General features: G+C 43.2%; 1 protein-coding gene across 1 annotated transcript in view; it reads left to right on the forward strand.

Moving 5' to 3' along the window:
* LOC126248126 (serine/arginine repetitive matrix protein 1-like) overlaps positions 1 to 18,287 on the forward strand; it is a 348,458-nt gene that overhangs the window by 105,371 nt on the left and 224,800 nt on the right. Inside the window, exon 2 of the mRNA XM_049948812.1 lies at positions 10,142 to 10,194. Coding sequence (XP_049804769.1) covers positions 10,155 to 10,194 — 40 coding nt within the window. The 5' untranslated portion in view covers positions 10,142 to 10,154. The remainder of the gene's footprint in view (positions 1 to 10,141; positions 10,195 to 18,287) is intronic.

Below are 18,287 nucleotides of genomic sequence, written 5' to 3' on the forward strand. Positions count from 1 at the left end.
CACCGTCTCCTTCAGCATGCCAATGACAGAACACACACGAGGCTGCGACATCTGCAACAATCCGACGCGAGAGTTCACTGCCATCAATCATCCTCCATACGGTCTCGACTTGGTCCCATCCGATTTTCATGTTTCCAAAACTTAAAGAATACCTTCGAGGACTTCCCTTTGATAGTGATGAATCAGTGCAAGCAGAGGTGAGGTTGCGGCTCCGTCAACAAAGTCAAACATTCTACAGTGACTGAATTAAGTATTTTTGTCTCTGATTGGGAGAAATGTGTTCGTCGCCAGAAATAAAGATATAGACATGAAGAATAAAGATGTAGAATGTTAACGTTTGTTTTATTTAAAAAACCTTAACAATTTTCACATAAAAATTTCGTAGGTATTATTTTTCAGCACGCCCTCGTAGAATACATAATGTCATTTTTAGTGAATACCGACGATACGCTAGAATCAAGAACTCCTCACTACTGGGTTCTCGAACTGCCTAACGTTAGCCTACATTTACCAGTCTGTGTCTCGCTCCACACCTACAGTAGGCACCTGATCATATAATTACTTTCGACGCGATGAAGTAGGAAATTTTTCTCGGGTGAGCTTATGTCGTCGATGAGTTCCCGTAGAGGCTATGAACCGCAAAAGTGGTGAAACCGTTGACATTAACGGAGGCTCTTGTCGAGGTTATGCATGCGGCAGCTTACGTAAAGGGAGACAGCATTAGCTGGAGGCTGCAACGGCAACGAATATTGCTGACGCAGAGCGACATATGACCCATTCACGTTAGCTGCCGCTTGACCGACTTGAAGAAGGATACGTCTTTCACTGTGGGGACCATAGTGGAAACCACTGTCAAGAATATCCTAAAATTTCATAATTTCCCCAAATTAGGGAAATTATTCACAGCAGTAAAAGATTTTATCGTGTGCTGGCGTTGTTATTTAATTATTCTCATTACCACCCGAATTTGTGGATTTCGACATTATATTGGGGAACCGTGCCGTCGTAAAGTAAACTCATAAAGCATCTGTTAAAAATATTAAATGTATTCCCCCTTAATAATTAAGTAATTATTGAATCTGTACGTTCATGCTAGAGCTGGCATAAAATGTAATGTGTTGGAATGCGTTTCTAATAGGGATTCTGTCAAAGTCGGCACTAACACTGACTCTTGCAGATAACTTCGCAGGAATAATACTGCAAGTGGATAAGACGAGTGAACATGTAACAGTGAAAGTTATTTCTGCTCATCAATCCCATCAAAATTGATCCATTGAGTTTAAAGTGTCGTACTGAAGAATTCACTAACCTCTAGATAGAGATGGATGAAGTCCATCGGCCACGAACAGCGGCATGAGTTAATTTTTGTAACATCTTGTAATGCACCTGTTGTATAATGGATTGCCCCGTGAAGAAAATGCGTCCGTAAAATTTTAAACTGTGAGACTGCATGGTACTCTACGCGCTATCACGCTAGTGCAGGTATATCGATGTACCATCAATAGATAAGTCACTTCGGCAAAGAATATTTACGCTAATCATCCTCTTGCCGCATACTACCCGCCAGGTTAGCCGAGAGCGCTAATACGCAGCTTCCTGGACTCGGGTAGGCGCTCCGGCCCCGGAACGAATCCGCCCGGCGGATTAACGGCGAGGGCCGGTGTGCTAGCGTGCCGGCCAGCCTGGATGTGGTTTTTAGGCGGTTTTCCACATCCTACTAGGTGACTACCGGGCTGGTCCCCACGTCCCGCCTTAGTTACACGACTCGCACTATTTGATGGCTTACACGAGACGCAGACACCTGGGGTACACTAATTCCATCCCAGGGAGTAGGGGATGGCAGCAGGAAGGGCAGCATCCGGCCACCCTCTGACGCTAACATCGCCACATTCCATAGTAACAAGGCCGACCCCGCGTTGGAGTGGGACAAAGGCCCAAAGAAAATGATGACGATCCTCTTCCCTCATACTGATGCATCCATAGAAACGCACCGAATGAGGTGCCGCAACGCTAAGATACTAGATTCGTATGTAGGAGGCCGGCAGTTCAGATCCTTGCCCAAACATCCAGTTTAGAGTTTCCTAAATCGGTTAAGACCAATGTCCAAATGGTTCCTCTGAAAGTGCACGGCCGATTTCTTTCTCCAACACTCGATTGCTCTGTCTCTAATGACCTTGTTGCTGATAGGATGCTAAACCCTAATCTTTCTTGCTTCTTTTCATACAACCGTCTTAAAATTACTCTCTTTCTCCTTGGACTTCAGGGGTTTGTAGCAACTGCAAGCAGTAGTATTTCTGTGTCAGTCGTTTCCGTAACATCTATCAAACATACGGTTGGGGAATGTTAATCCATCTACTTCCTCTGTTGGTCAACTTCTCCGGTGTACTGTACTACTCAACTGTTGTTTGTCCTTAGCCTAAGTTAGTTTAAGTTAGGTTAAATAGTGTGTAAGGGACCGATGAAATCGGCAGCTTGGTCCCGTAGGAACTTCCCACCACTGTATTACTCAACCACTATATTATTGCTCTTGGCCGAGTCGGAAACACTCAATGACGTTACAGTAAACAAGTACAATGGTGACTAAGGAAAACGCATCGTACTGTCAATGCTTCCCGGTCAGTTGTGCGCGTCATTTATGTTGGCGGCCGAGTTTAGGTTTGTTCTGCGCATCTGACGTCACAAAACACAGTCAGCCAATGAACAGAGAACGACGTTGCCAGATCTCGACTGCAGAGCAGAGCACGGACGAGTGTCTTCAGTTTTAGAAACGTTCAGTCATAAATAAAGTAATAGAGCAAAAGCAATGTCTTGATAGCAGACTTTCTTTTATAGAAAGTTTGGAAAAAGCATTCTTTATACCAATTGCTTCATATTCTATTAATTAATTAAACCAAACAAGCAATAAGACTCCTAATTCAGGCGATAGCAAGGAAAGGTGATTGTATCAATCTCACGAACCGCTTTTTCGCAATAAAGAACAGCGGTAATTGTTTATTTCCTATTGTACTTCGACGAAGTGTGAGTAATTCGTAGTCATACCAACAGTGTTTGTCAGTATTTTGCGTCACGTGTTAGACTCCTCATTAACCTACGTTATACGACGAGCTGCGGTCGTAACGGTTAAGGCCCTGAAATAGCAAGTGAAATGTGAAGAGTTCAAGCCTTGTGCGGTGCTTAGTATTTTCTTTTTTTTAAAAAGAATATCGAAGTGTCTTACCTCACGAATTTTATTCGTTTGAATGCAATTTTTTTGAAATTTCTAGTGCTTTGTCTCTTCATTAACTCTTTCGCTGCTGGAGACACGTGGTCCCCGCATTCCGCGCTGTGCGCGACTTTGTCATCACTGCACTGCTCGCCTGTGCAGACACATGGTGTTCGCACTGCTTTGACACACGTATCATTCGATTTCACAAAAACTATTTGGCCCAAAAATTAGATTTTTACACATCTTCTTGACTGATACCTTCCCCCCATAAATGACTTAATTTTGTTTCGATGTTCGACCCAGTTATTGTGCAGCATTAAATATAGTAAACCATTGCACGAAATTTTGAAGAGTTTGCAGAGGTAAAAGTCCATAGCGTATACTTTCCGTATGGTCGATTTTAGTTGTCACAATGTTGAGAATGAAATGTGGACAAGATACCTAAATTTCATATAAAATTTACTGTATAACAGTATCTCATTTATTTTAAGTACCACATAGGTGTCGTATGTAATATTGAGAAATATTCCGTCTTTCGCGACTGTAATAAAAGTTTTATTTACACCGGGCGCGTTTGGCTTTATTTTAAAGCACTTCAATCAATCAAATTTTATATGAAATTTAGGTTGGGGTTGGGTTGTTTGGGGAAGGAGACCAGACAGCGGGGTCATCGATCTCATCGGATTAGGGAAGGAAGTCGGCCGTGCCCTTTCAAAGCAACCATCCTGGCATTTGCCTGGAGCGATTTAGGGAAATCACGGAAAACCTAAATCAGGATGGCCGGACGCGGGATTGAACCGTCACCCTCCCGAATGCGAGTCCAGTGTGCTAGCCACTGCGCCACCTCGTCCGGTATGAAATTTAGGTAACTTGTCCACATTACATTCTCAACATTGTGGCAACTAAAATCGACCATATGGAAAGTATACTCTATGGACTTTTACCTCTGCAAACTCTTCAAAATTTCGTGCAATGGTTTACTATATTTAATGCTGCATAAGTCATTTATGGGGGGAAGGTATCAGTCAAGAAAATGTGTAAAAATCTAATTTTTGGGCCAAATAGTTTTTGTGGAATCCAATGATAAGTGTGTCAAAGCAGTCGGAACACCATGTGTCAGCACAGGCGAGCAGTGCAGTGACAAAATCGCACACAGCGCGTAATGCGGGGAGCACGTCTCTGTAGCAGCGAAAGGGTTAATGCGGCCGTGGTGGCTTTACTTCATGAACTGCGCGCTCCCCCCTAAATGTTAAGTTTGCGAACTATACTATACTATGGTGCTGCTTCTCTTAGCGCGTGCGTCGTGTGCAACAGGCAACGCAGCAATCTCCCGCGTCTGGGTGGGCAAGCGCGAGCCGCCAAGATAAAAGAATTGAACTATACCAGCCCCGATTAAGCGCCGACTCACGATAAGCAGACCGAAGCGCCGTCACTCACACGTGCAATTATACTGATGTCGACTAACACTTACGAAACTCCCTCACATTCGCCCAATCATTTCCTTGGTTACTCTCGGTCGACCTATTGATTTCACCTTACTGCAAAAAATCCGTCATTGTAAACTGTACATACAATCGCCGAAAGGATTTGGCACTCTATGCATCTCTGTGAAATCTCACTCTGAAGCGTCTTTGTACTATTTCAACAGACTAATGCACATGAAATTTAAGCTTACCATCAGTTGTCTCGACAACAGTCTCAATGACTATTAACTGCAAACTACTGCGTTCTGGTTGTAAAGGTTGGAAACTGTTGCACAAATATAAAATTTTTTCAGTGTTTAAACCAGTAACGGCTCTGTTTACCTAAAACAAGCAGAAGAGATGACTGTAGCTTTCTTTTGAATAAGAAAATGCTTGTATCTTCAAATATCCTTAACAAAATAATAGTACTTTTAGACATGGCCAAGCGGCCTAACATTCAAAGTCATCCTCATCGACAATGCAGTACTCACTGCTGCTTTTGTTTATCGAAATGCAGAATACGGGTGACTGATTAAGATAAGATGGAGTGAAGTATGGAGTTCATTCTAAATTCTTTGTTACCTGTAGTCCTAGTTTCTGAAACATGCGAACATTATTCTCGAGTGAAAGATTCTGGACTGAATTGTAAACGGAATTTGTGGGAAATAATTACATGTGCATGCGAGTATATGTATTGTACTTCCGTTACTATAGAAAATGTGGACAGATCTTCGTATTTTCTTCCTCCTGTTCTGTTATCAGATAATTTTGCTTTAATTTATCTGTTTATATATACATTTAAACGGTAAAACTATAAACTCTTGTTTTTTGAAACCCCTTGATGGATTTCGGATCCGTGCATTCCAGGGGACCAAGAAAATGGTTCAAATGGCTCTGAGCACTCTGGGACTTAACATCTGAGGTCATCAGTCCCCTAGAACTTAGAACTACTTAAACCTAACTAACCTAAGGACATCACACACATCCATGCGCGAGGCAGGATTCGAACCTGCGACCGTAGCGGTCGCGTGGTACCAGACTGTAGCACCTAGAACCAGGACCAAGAAAATCTAATCATACCTTACTTACATCTTTTAGTACGAACATAGAGTCACGATACAAAACAAACTGTCCTATGACGCTCAAACATACGGTAAGCTACAAGAAAAAGACACTTATTCGTTATTGGGGCTTATTTTACCAAAGTGAATTGGGTTATAACGCCCAAAGATTCTCTGAACGAGCACCTTCTCATGAGATGCCCCAGCAGAAAGCAGTCAAACCAACCTCCAGATGATGTTAAGTCCCAAAGTGCTCAGAGCCTTTTGAGTCAACCTCCAGATGTCCACTGAAAAACTGACATGTTTGCTGTTCCACCTTCGTATACCTCTTTCTAGATAGTTTGAGCGAAAAAGAAAACTTTGCCAACGGTCAGATTCCGAATTGTCATTCATTGATATGAATGTCAATATCCTTTCATATACTTAGATACACAGCCCCTATGGATTTCTTGAAATAATTAATTTTCCTGTGTTACGTTGCACTGTTTTAAACAAGCACTTTATTTCAGGTCATTTGTTGTTTGCTGATATTATTCCCTTGGACATTACAAAGAAAAGGGACACAGAAAGTTACACCATATGCTTACATCAAATCATGATTGGCATAGCAGCTTGGAAGGAATAACATGCAATTGTCGGCAGTAGATGTTGAAATAAAGGGTTTATTTCAAATTAAAAAATAGCATCATACAGAGAAACTGCTTCTTTCAAGATATGAATTTCCTGAACATCTGTTACTTTCCCAAACGTAACTCAGTATTCATTTTCCTCACACCTCAGACTCCACTCATACCTTTCACGTAAGTAGTTTAGAGCTTAAAAGAGCAAAACAAAGTAGATGTGGCTTGGAGGAATTAATGTCAGAGGTCGACTGTAACTCATCTCCATGACGGCGCAAGAATCCTCAAGAACTACAGCGCTCTTTGTCTGTACAGAATGGGGTATTAGGACTTAACGTCCCGTCGACAGCGAAGTTATTAGGGACGAAACAAAAACTTTGGTTGATCAAGAATAGACTAGAAACTGGTCGTGACGTTGTCAAAAAATTCCATCCTGGTATTAGTATGAAATGCTTTGCGAAAGGCAAAGCAAATCTAAAACTGAATTTGAGTTTTTTCCTTTAGAATGTGAGTTGATTGCTTCACCCACTCCGTATTGCTGTAATAGAATGCTCGCTTTACAGTTCAGGCTTTCAAAACGTTAGCTGAACGCTGCATGACAACAGTAGTAGGTGTACTTGCACAAGACAATTAAGTATTTTTGTGTGAGTCTTGCTGAATTTATGATTGTCCATACTACCTACACTATCGGATCAAAAGTAACCGGACACCCTATCTAATGCGGATTTGACCACTAGATGTTACAGGAGGCAGTATAAAAGGAGGCGAGGAATACTGTCTTGTCGGAAGAGAAGCAGTAACAGGGTTACGGATCGGGAGAGCTCAGTGACTTCGAACGTGGACTAGTCATTGGGTGTCACCTGACTAACAAATCCATCTTGGATATTACAGCCCTTCTATATTCACCCAAGTCGACTGTTGATGATTTTGCTGTGAAGTGTAAACACGAAGGAACGACTACAGACAAACCAGGATCAGGCAGACCTCATGTACAGACTGATAGGGACCGTCAAGTATCTTGGGGATGGTTTTAAAAAATTGGATGAAATAAGCGGAAGGAATCACTTGTGAGTTCCAAAGTGCTACTACCAGCCGTCCAGCTAGAGCGATGCCTGTGCGTACGAAGTTAAAACCATGGGTCGCAAAGGTCGAGCGGCTCCACATAGGCCACACATTTCTGCAGTCAGATCTGAGTTAATGAATGACATCACTGGACAGTGAATGATTGGAAACGAGTAATTTGGAGCAATGAATCACGCTACACCGTGTAGCAATCCGATGGAAGTGTTTGGGTTTGGCGAATGCCTGGAAAACCTTATCTGCCATCATGTATAGTGTCAACAGTGGCTTAAGGAGGAAGCGACGTTTCAGTATGGAGATGTTTTTCGTGGTTAGGTCTTAGCCTCTTGATTTCTCAAGAGAAAACGCTAAATGCGAACGATATGAAAATATGTTACAGGATTTTTTATGCGTGCAGCAGGGGAAAAGTTCAGAGACGACGATTGTTTGTATTAGCAACGTGTCATTAAGTGGGCAATAAAAATCCTGAAACGGACTGGCATATCCAGACTTCCGACTGGAACCCTGTGGAACGCCTTTGGTAGGAGTCAGAACATCGACTTTGCTCCAAACCCCAGCCTGCAACATCACTACCGTCTCTGGTTGGAGGCTGTCGTTCCTGTAGAGACATTCAGCCACCTCACTGAAAGTGTGCCGGTCGCTGTGGCCGAGCGGTTCAAGGCGCTTCAGTCCGGAACCGCGCTGCTGCTACGGTCGCAGGTTCGAATCCTGGCTCGGGCATGGATGTGTGTGATGTCCATAGGTTAGTTAGGTTTAAGTCTAGGGGACTGATAACCTCAGATGTTAAGTCCCATAGTGCTCAGAGCCATTTGAACTAAAAGTGCCCCCAGCCCAGTTCAAACTGTCACAGATGCGAAGGGTGCACATACCCCATATTAATGTCCGCTAATAAGTTTACGCCTCGCCTGGGCCCGTCAACACCGACATTGGATTTTGATGACTGAAACATGCTGCCTGGTCGGACGAGACTCGTTTCATATTCTATCGAGCGGATGGACGTGTACGGTTATGGAGAGAACCTCATGAATCCATGGACTCTACATGTCAACAGGGAACTGTTCAAACTGGCGGAGTCTCTGTAATGGTGTGGGGCGTGTGTAGTTGTGACGGTACGTCTAGACACGACTCTGACAGTTCACACGTACATAAGCTTCCTGTCTGATCACCAGCATCCATTCATATCCGTTGTGAATTCCGACGGACTTGGGCAATTCCATCAGAACAAAGCGACACATTACAGGTCCAGAACTGCTACAGAGTGGCTCCGGGAACGCTCTTCTGAGTTGAAACACTTCCGCTGGCCACCAAACTCCCCAGACTTGAAACTTACTGAGCATATCTGAGATGCCTTGCAACGTGCTGTTCAGAAGAGATCTCCACCCCTTCGTACTCATACGGAGTTATGGGCAGCCCTGTAGGATTCATGGTGTCAGTTTCCTCCAGTGCTGCTTCAGATATTAGTCGAGTCTATGTTACGTCGTGTTGCGGCACTTCTAACAAGGGAACCTCCCCATCGCACCCCCCTCAGATTTAGCTATAAGTTGGAACAGTGGATAGGCCTTGAAAAACTGAACACAGATCAATCGAGAAAACAGGAAGAAGTTGTGTGGAACTATGAAAAAATTAGCAAAATATACGAACTGAGTAGTCCACGTGCAACATATGCAACTTAAAGGGGGATGTGCAGCCAGGAGCGCCGTGGTCTTGTGGTTAGCGTGGGTAGCTGCGGAATGAGAGGTCCACGGTTCAAGTCCTCCCCCGAGTGAAATATTTACTTTCTTTATTTTCGCAAAGTTATGATCTGTCCATTCGTTCATTGACGTCTCTGTTCACTTTAATAAGTTTAGTGTCTGTTTTGCGACCGCACCGCAAAACCGTGCGATTAGTAGACGAAAGGACGTGCCTCTCCAATGGGAACTGAAAACATTTCATCGCAAGCTCATAGGTCAACCGATTCCTCCACAGGAAAACACGTCTGATATATTCTATACGATACTGTTGACGGCATGTGCGTCACATGACACTAATATGTTGTCGACCCACCTAACTTGCACACTTGGAGAATGGGTAAAAAGATTCTTCTACCTTGCCCGATTTAGGTTTTCTTGTGGCTGTCATTATCACTCCCAAAAAAGTAATCGCATCGGACGGACAGATAATAATTGTCTGGAAACAAAAAATTAAAATTTTCAGCCGAGGGAAGACTTGAACCAAGGACCTCCCACTCCACAGCTGCTCACGCTACCCACAACACCACGGCGCTCTTCACTGCGCATTGCCCTTCAAGTTGCATATCTTACGCGTGGACTACTCAGTTCGTATGTTTTGCTAATTTTTTCATAGTTCCACATAACTTCTTCCTGTTTTCTCGATTGATCTGTGTTCAGTTTTTCAAGGCCTATCCACTGTGCCAATTTATAGCTAAATGTGAGGGGGGTGCGATGGGGAGGTTCCCTTGTAAGTGTTGCCGGGGCCCTACACGATATTAGGCAGGTGTACCATTTTCTTTGGCTCTTCAGTGTAAATATCTAAGACAGCTTCCTTTCTCGTTGATGCTAGATCGGTATTCCCGTCACTTCGGCTGCAAAAATTGTACACTGTCGGCTTTGCAACGCATGTTCATTCAATTCTTCACTCTTTAAGAAAAATTTTGTTTGCAACGAAGTTGTATTGTGTTTATTATGAAATTAAGTATTCTTGGTTTTGTTGCAGAACACCCAGCAGAATGACAACCAGGCTGTTCCTACCTTGGAGTCTCCTGGCAGGTCAGTGAATAGTGGAGTTCACATTTACTTATAATTACCGTACAAAATATACACGTTCTGTTTTGATGTTACAGATGAAATCGGTAGGGGAGACGTGTTATATTTGTTAACGGTTAGTTCTAGTCTACATTTGTAGTGAATAAACGAAATGCGTGCAGCATTTTTGATTAGGACTGGTAAAATTCATGTGGTGAAAATCATACTAGGAGCTTGGCACAGACTCCTTCTAGGATGGTATACTAATTAAAAGTTCATTATTTTTATCTCCCCATTCGATAGGATGACGGTTCAAACCCGCGTCCGGCCATTCTGATTTAGGTTTTCCTTGATTTTCGTAAATCGTTTCAGGCAAATGCCGGACGGTTCCTTTGAAAGGGCACGGCCGACTTCCTTCCCTACCCTTCCCTAATGAGAGCGATTATCTTGCTGTTTGGTCCTCTCCCCCGAGTCGCCGGCCGGAGTGGCCGAGCGGTTCTAGGCGCTACAGTCTGGAGCCGCGCGACCACTACGGTCGCAGGTTCGAATCCTGCCTAGGGCATGGATGTGTGTGATGTCCTTAGGTTAGTTAGGTTTAAGTAGTTATAAGTTCTAGGGGACTGATGACCTCAGAAGTTAAGTCCCATAGTGCTCAGAGCCATTTGAACCATTTTTCTCCCCCGAGTCAACCAACCAAAACATTTTATTTCCGCTACGCAGTGACGATTGTCCAAAAACATATGATTGTCGCCATTAGCTAAAGAAAATTTGCTTACAATCACACGTTTACTTCTCGTTTGAAATGAAAGTAAATGCTCTACCTGTTGTATGTCGGAATCTAATGGCCGAAACGTACCGCAAATATAAAAGGGAGGAGGGGGGAGGTAGGAAGTTCCATAACGCATCGAAATGAATTCTTATAGTAGTAAACTCTTTACACCAATTTTGGTAGAGTAACCTTCATTCAGCAAATTACGCTTACGTTGAAACTTGGCTATCAGCTGGGCAATATTCATGCATTTATGTCCTGAAGAAATTATGAAATCTTTGTTAAGACATAGTACCTGTAGATCAACAAGAAATACATTCTTTAGTTTTTATTTCAACTGAGAGTCAATAATTATCACACAGAGTAAATTTGAAATCCTTAGTACCAATAGAAGTAGAGTAGAAATTTTTTATTGGTTGTTCTTAAGCTCCAAATTGCCGAAAACATGTAGACATAAATGAGAACGTAGGCGACGATAACAAGATAATATCCAAAACTTACACCTTTAGTGTATATGTAGTATAACACCAGAAACATTCCTTGCAATGCTAGCAAATTACATTCCCGATTGGTTGTACTACTACTTTTGGAAAATTTTCGTATGATTTCTAGCAGCCATTTTGGTTAACAGCGGATTTCATCGTCATTTGAATGATATAGATAACATCTTGGGAAGAGTTAGTGTAACGGTTTAACGGTAGTGAGAACCGTGTGCTATTGTCGTTCCCCTCTTGTTCGCAATCGAAACTTTCTTTCTTAAAGATAAGTTACCTGCGAATATAACTATATATCATATAACTGAATGAAAATAAAAGCAGTACGTTAATTTGACGTTTTGTTTTTCTCAGAACTTGCAGAGGCACGAAGTCCGGGAACGACTGTAGCGAGTGGTTGTACGAAGCTCTTACATGGGTGTTACAGCAAAGTACTGGATGAGTCAAAAAGGACTTTAAAAATCTCTGGAGTGATAGAGAAATTTATTGAGATAACTTACAGAATCGGTAGATGTGTCCTTTTGTAGCAAACATCAAGTTTCAAATAAAAGTGTCCAGCGTCATTTTGGTTAGATGTAACTACCATCTGTGACGTGACAAACATCTCATTGCTAATCAGTTTCTTCCCAAACTGGTTGCATAACATCAGGCGTAACTTGCGCAATGGCAGCGCAGATTCGATTTTGCAGGTCGTCTAAATTGTTTGGTGGAGGACGAACGTACACATGGCCTTTAATGAAACTCCACAGAAAGAAATCCAGTGGTACCAAGTCTGAGGAGCGAGGTGGCCATGCGATTGGCCCTTCACAGCCAATTCACCGACCAGGGAAGCGATTGTCGAGGGAATCGCGAACATCCCTGAGGAAATGAGGTGGTGCACCGTCTTGCTGGTAGTAAACCATCCCATCTCGGTCATCCTCATCGATCTGTGGAATTAGAACGTGAGCACTACGCTGGCGCTCATGGTGGCGGAATGGGGTACTGATGCACTACGTGAATCAAACTTGATGTTGTTTAGCACAAAATGACACATTTGCCGATTCTGTAACTTATCTCAATAAATTTGTGTATCATTCTAAAGTTGTAAAGTCCTTTTTCTCTCACCCGGTAAAGTCTCAACGCTTAACACTTATGAAAATTGCTGCCTTACGTATTAGCTCTTAACCACGGCGTGAACTGATCGATGGTTTTGTACACTTGGTGTGATGAACAGAATATGGTAAATTTTGGAGAAAAATATTATTTAAATTTCCTCTGTAGTTTCTTTCTGATGGGCCTAATGTAGATGTTCTAGTCCTGTGCAAACATAATTAATCCAGAGTTGTGTATATTGAATGTCTGGTCATTTACTTATACGAGGGTCGTTTGAAAAATCCTGCAAAAATAAAAACTACTTCATTGTTTGAGGTAAACCTTTTTTATTTTTCGACATAGTCTCCTTTTAGACTTCTACACTTAGTCAACGCTGTTCCAATTTGTTAATCCCTTCCGAATAATAGGAATTGTCCAAGTCTGCAAAATAGCTATTAGTTGCTCCAATCACCACCTCGTTTGAATAAAATCTTTGTTCCACCAGCCATTTCTTAAAATTGGGGAACAAATAGTAGTCCATGGGAACCAGGTGTGGAGAATAGGGGGGATGTGAAACTAGTTGGAATCCTATTTCCATTAATTTTGCGACCACAACTGCTGAGGTGTGTGCTGGTGCGCTGTCGTGATTGAAAAGGACCGTTTCGCGGTCCAATCGCTCGGTTTTCAAACGGTCCAATAACGATGGCTCTCTCTAAGTACTATGGGACTTAACATCTGACATCATCAGTCTCCTAGACTTAGAACTACCTAAACCTAACTAATCAAAGGGCATCACACACATCCATGCCCGAGGCAGGATTCGAACCTGCGACCGTAGCATCAGCGCGGTTCCAAACTGGATCGCCTAGAACCGCTCGGCCACAGCGACAGGGCCAATAACGATGAATAATATTCACCTTTAATAGTTTTGCCCTTATCCAGATAGTCGATGAGGAGTATCCCTTGCGAATCCCAAAAGACAGTCATAACTTTTCCGACCGAAGGAATGGTCTTCGCCTTTTTTGGTGCAGATTCTCCCTTGGTAACCCATTGTTTAGATTGTTGTTTGGTCTCAGGAGTGTTGTAATGTATCCATGTTTCATCCACAGTGACGAAACGACGCTTAAAGTCCTGCGGATTCTTCCTGGACAGCTTCAAACCATCCTTGCAACACTTCACTCGATTCCGTTTTTGGTCAAGCGTGGGCAGTCTCGGAACCCATATTGCGGATAGCTTTCTCATGTCCAAATGTTTATGCAAAATATTATGTACCCGTTCATTCGAGATGCCCACAGCACTAGCAATCACACGCACCTTAACTCTTCTGTCATCCATCACCATATCATGGATTTTATCACTGATATCCGGAGTCGTAACCTCCACAGGGCGTCCAAAACGTTCAGCATCACTTGTGTCCGTATGGCCACTCCGAAAATTTTGAAACCACTTATAAACTGTTCTAATCGAAGGTGCAGAGTCACCGTAATGTTTATAAATCTTCTCTTTAGCCTCCTGAGGCGTTTTGCCTTTCATAAAGTAATGTTTAATCACCACACGAAATTCTTTTTCGACCATTTTTTGACAATCACTCGACTTCCTTGATTCACACGAATGCCAAACACAAAGAAATACACCAATATGGCTGAAACTTGGTGTGCGTTCTTTCCAAAGATGCTGCTAACTAAACATGACCTCGATACGCACCGGTGGTGCCATCTCTCGGACTTTGCACGGACTTTTCATACGCCCCTCGTATGCAGACCTGAGAAAGTGAATAATGATTTTTCCGTAGTCAGAATAATCTCCCCTTTATAACATAGCACTAGTTTCTATACTATCTTTGTTCAGTATGAGGTGAGTCATGTGTCACCTACATCAGTAACTCTGTTTAAGACTGGTTGTCTATAACTCGTACATCTTTTGAAAAAATTGAAATTCTGAGGTTCCGTTTTCTGTGATTTCTTTAAAGTTGTACTCACTACGTAATTCAGACCTTTCAAGCGTTATTGAGGAGAAAGTCGTATAATTTTCGTTTAGACTGCTTCCTGGTTAGCCGCCGCGAGCACAATGAGCGTAGTTGCAGAAACGGTCTGCTCATTCAAGTGCGCCGTGCGAGCGCCATTGTTCTCCGCGTGACACGGACTCGGACGTGGCCTGGTGCGTGCGCCAGCCGCTGTCTCCTGGACACCCAGCGTAACAGCGCTTCTCATTCAACTAAATTCTGAACAAGTCATCTTTCCACCCACTATGACATATTATTATGATCTTGTTTCTGCAATTTTCATGATACGGACGCACTCTCTGTCTTTGGTGAGCCGGGAACATCAAGATCCACTTATTTATGGACGCAGCTCCACACGGAGATACATTGCCTGCGGATGCCATCGCCAAATTATTTCCCATAGTTACAGCAATCTCATGTTTAGTCTCACCTGGTTTAATTGCTGATGTGAAAAACTAATCGTGTGGGCAAGAACCAGCATTCTGAGCAATAGAACGGTTGCGCTGTAGACTTCCTTTATAGATCCATTCTATATCATCCTGGTGCAAAAATTGGAAATTATCTCTTAGAAGGCGGAGATGTGAAGTTGTGTACTTCACGAAATATTGATATACGGGACCTTAGGCCTGCATGCATAATTATTTGCGCAGTTTACAATACTTCGGAAAAGCAGTGTGTGGAGATAAGCTTTATAAGTTCATCTGGAGATTAAAAAAAGTGGGCTTTGTTTCACTTGTAGTATACTGAGAAACGGAGTTCATCTATGGAAAGAACTCTTTATGAAAGTATTTTACGGCATACAGCCAAATAATGTTAAGGCTACACACTAGTGGTGAATATGAAACAAGGCAAATACTGAGGAAATGTGCAATAACAAGCGTCAGCATATTATGTACACACCTGCCAATAATTTTATTTTCCCGATTCTGTATCGATCGCTTTTTGGTGTGCGTTGAACATTCAATACGAATTTGTTATTGCGTGTATAGTGAAGGCTATTTTCTCAACAAAAAAAGAAAGAAAAAAACGGTTCAAATGGCTCTGAGCACTATGGGACTTAACTTCTGAGGTGGCTCAAATGGCTCTGAGCACTATGGGACTCAACTTCTGAGGTCATCAGTCCCCTAGACTTAGAACTACTTAAACCTAAGGACATCACAAACAACCATGCCCGAGGCAGGATTCGAACCTGCGACCGTAGCAGCAGCGCGGTTCCGGACTGGAGCGTAACTTCTGAGGTCATCAGTTGCCTAGAATTTAGAACTAATTAAACCTAACTAACCTAAGGACATCACACACATCCATGCCCGAGGCAGGATTCGGGCCTGCGACGATAGCGGTCGCGCGTGTCCAGACTGAAGGGCCTAGAACCGCACGGCCACTCCGGCCGGCACTAGAGTCAAAAACATAAGTAAATATCAACGGCATACATAACTTTGGCTATTATGAGCACGTAGGTGTGAAGCCGTAGTCCAGATTAATACAAAGTCTCAATAGCAAGCTAGCCCACTCGGTGGTAGAAGCGATATTTCCAGGCCGTCTCCTCTTGATGAAATGGGCAGAAATCAAGATGGCACTCGCTGAGCTCCATAGCGTCGGCCAGAGGGCGCTGTGGTCGGCGTAGTTAGTCTTCTCTCGTAGTGCCAACGTAAGAGAGCGTGCACCTACGTTGTGGCATCGTAACTATCGACGCCACAGTTTGGTTTCAGCTGAACAGTCAAACTAGGCAAATTTTAAATTCATATCCATGGCTGGTTACGTTGGACGCAGATTTTCTGTCATGCGTGCTGAGTATATCTTGTCTTTTGAAACAACTACGATAGAAGTTCCGTAATGCGAAAGCAGTAGCAGCAATCAAAATAAACTGCACTGCAACACACACAAACGCGTTCCCTTACTTCTGTGTGCTCGTCTAGGATTGGCTGTCGTTTAAAGGCCGTACCTCCACAACGGTGTATTTCAGATCTATAGTTATCTCCGAAATTGTGATCGATTCGACGTTCCCTACCCTGTTCTGACATAATAATAATCTCGTTCTTCTGCACCCTGTACTACAGCCCCTTATCGAAGCAATAAAACCTCAGTGTTTACCCCTCATCAGATCGAGTGTAAGGTAAGCCCAACAGAAAAGGAGACCTTCGGTGTAGGGGCACTGTATATCATCCTAGTACGTGATTGTGAGATCGTGTGGTGGTATTCGCAGTTGCACAAGCGGAGTTAACGACTTCGCAGCAATTCCCTGATTTCTGGAGAGCTGTTCGCTGCATGACAGATTCTTCCCAATTAGCACAAAGAACGGTTACCTAATTTCTGCGAGCAGAACGGAGAGTATACTCCACTAATTTATCACAATATGAAAGAGGTGTACGGCGAGCTGCGTCTCACGTGCTGCATAATATTCCGGTGATGTCAGCGTTAGGAGGTGGGATGTGTGGCCAAGAATACCCCAGAACTCGTTCAACAGTTTCGTGAGAGGAGCATTCTCCTTACGGCCTCCATATCTCCCCATGTGACTCGCTTGTCTCAAACTCTGAACGGTCAGAGGTTCACCTGTGACAATGAAGGGCAGGACACGGTGAAAGACTGGATCCGTCAGCGACCCAGAAGTTTCTAAGCCTAAACCATCCACTCCGTTCCTACGCGCTGATATCAGTGTATCAGTACCGATGGCAATTATGTATAGTTGTACTGCTCCACATAACTGTAATTATAATATTACCATTAAAATTTCTGTACTTGTAACTGTAGTCTCCTTTTCATTTGGGCACACCTTATATACTAGTTGAGCATTTTGCTAAATATCACATTATTATCAACGTGGCCAGCATCAGAGAAGTGATTCACTGAGTTTTTGTGGTTTTAAAAGCAAATTGCTATACTCAGTCATATTTATTGAGTCCTATCGACTCTTTTAGGCTTCGCAAGGATAGCATTAAGTATCTACGGCCAGACGAATTGTCTGGCGCACCGGTAATAAATTATACGCACAAACATTCGTCATGAACCAGTATATATCTTAGTAAAAACCGTTACCAAATCCCTGCAGTACTTCCTGAACTTAGTCTTCACGTACGGATGGAAAAACTCTTTGAGGGACTTAAATTATGTATAGCAGAAGACAAAGAAGAAGACTATATAGATTCTTTTAATAATAAATTCTTGTGGCTCAGTGGGTTCGATCAAGTCTTTCAACTGGACGATACTTCGGCGACTTATGTGTCCCTAATCTACACCAGTTATCTAACCAGAGAAAGAGGACCTATACAATTAGGTGACAAAAGTCACGGGATACCTGGTAACATCGGGTCGGACCTCGTGCAGCGGCGGGACGTGGTGTGGACTCAACAAGTCACTGGAAGTATCCTGCATAAGTAATGAGCCATGTGCCTCTACAGCTGCCCATAAATGCGAACGATTTTCTGGTGCAGGATTTGGTCCACGAGTTGACCACTCGATTATGTCCCATAAATGTTCCATGTGATTCATGTCGGGCGGCGCATCTCGTGGTCGTGCGGTAGCGTTCTCGCTTCCCACGCCCGGGTTCCCGGGTTCGATTCCCGGCGGGGTCAGGGATTTTCTCTGCCTCGTGATGGCTGGGTGTTGTGTGCTGTCCTTAGGTTAGTTAGGTTTAAGTAGTTCTAAGTTCTAGGGGACTGATGACCATAGATGTTAAGTCCCATAGTGCTCAGAGCCATTTGAACCAATCATGTCGGGCGGTCTGGATAGCCAAAGTATTAGGTTGGATTGTCCAGAACGTTCAATCGCGAACAGTTGTGGCCCA

Source organism: Schistocerca nitens, chromosome 3 (genome assembly GCF_023898315.1).
Source record: "Schistocerca nitens isolate TAMUIC-IGC-003100 chromosome 3, iqSchNite1.1, whole genome shotgun sequence".
NCBI lineage: Eukaryota > Metazoa > Arthropoda > Insecta > Orthoptera > Acrididae > Schistocerca > Schistocerca nitens.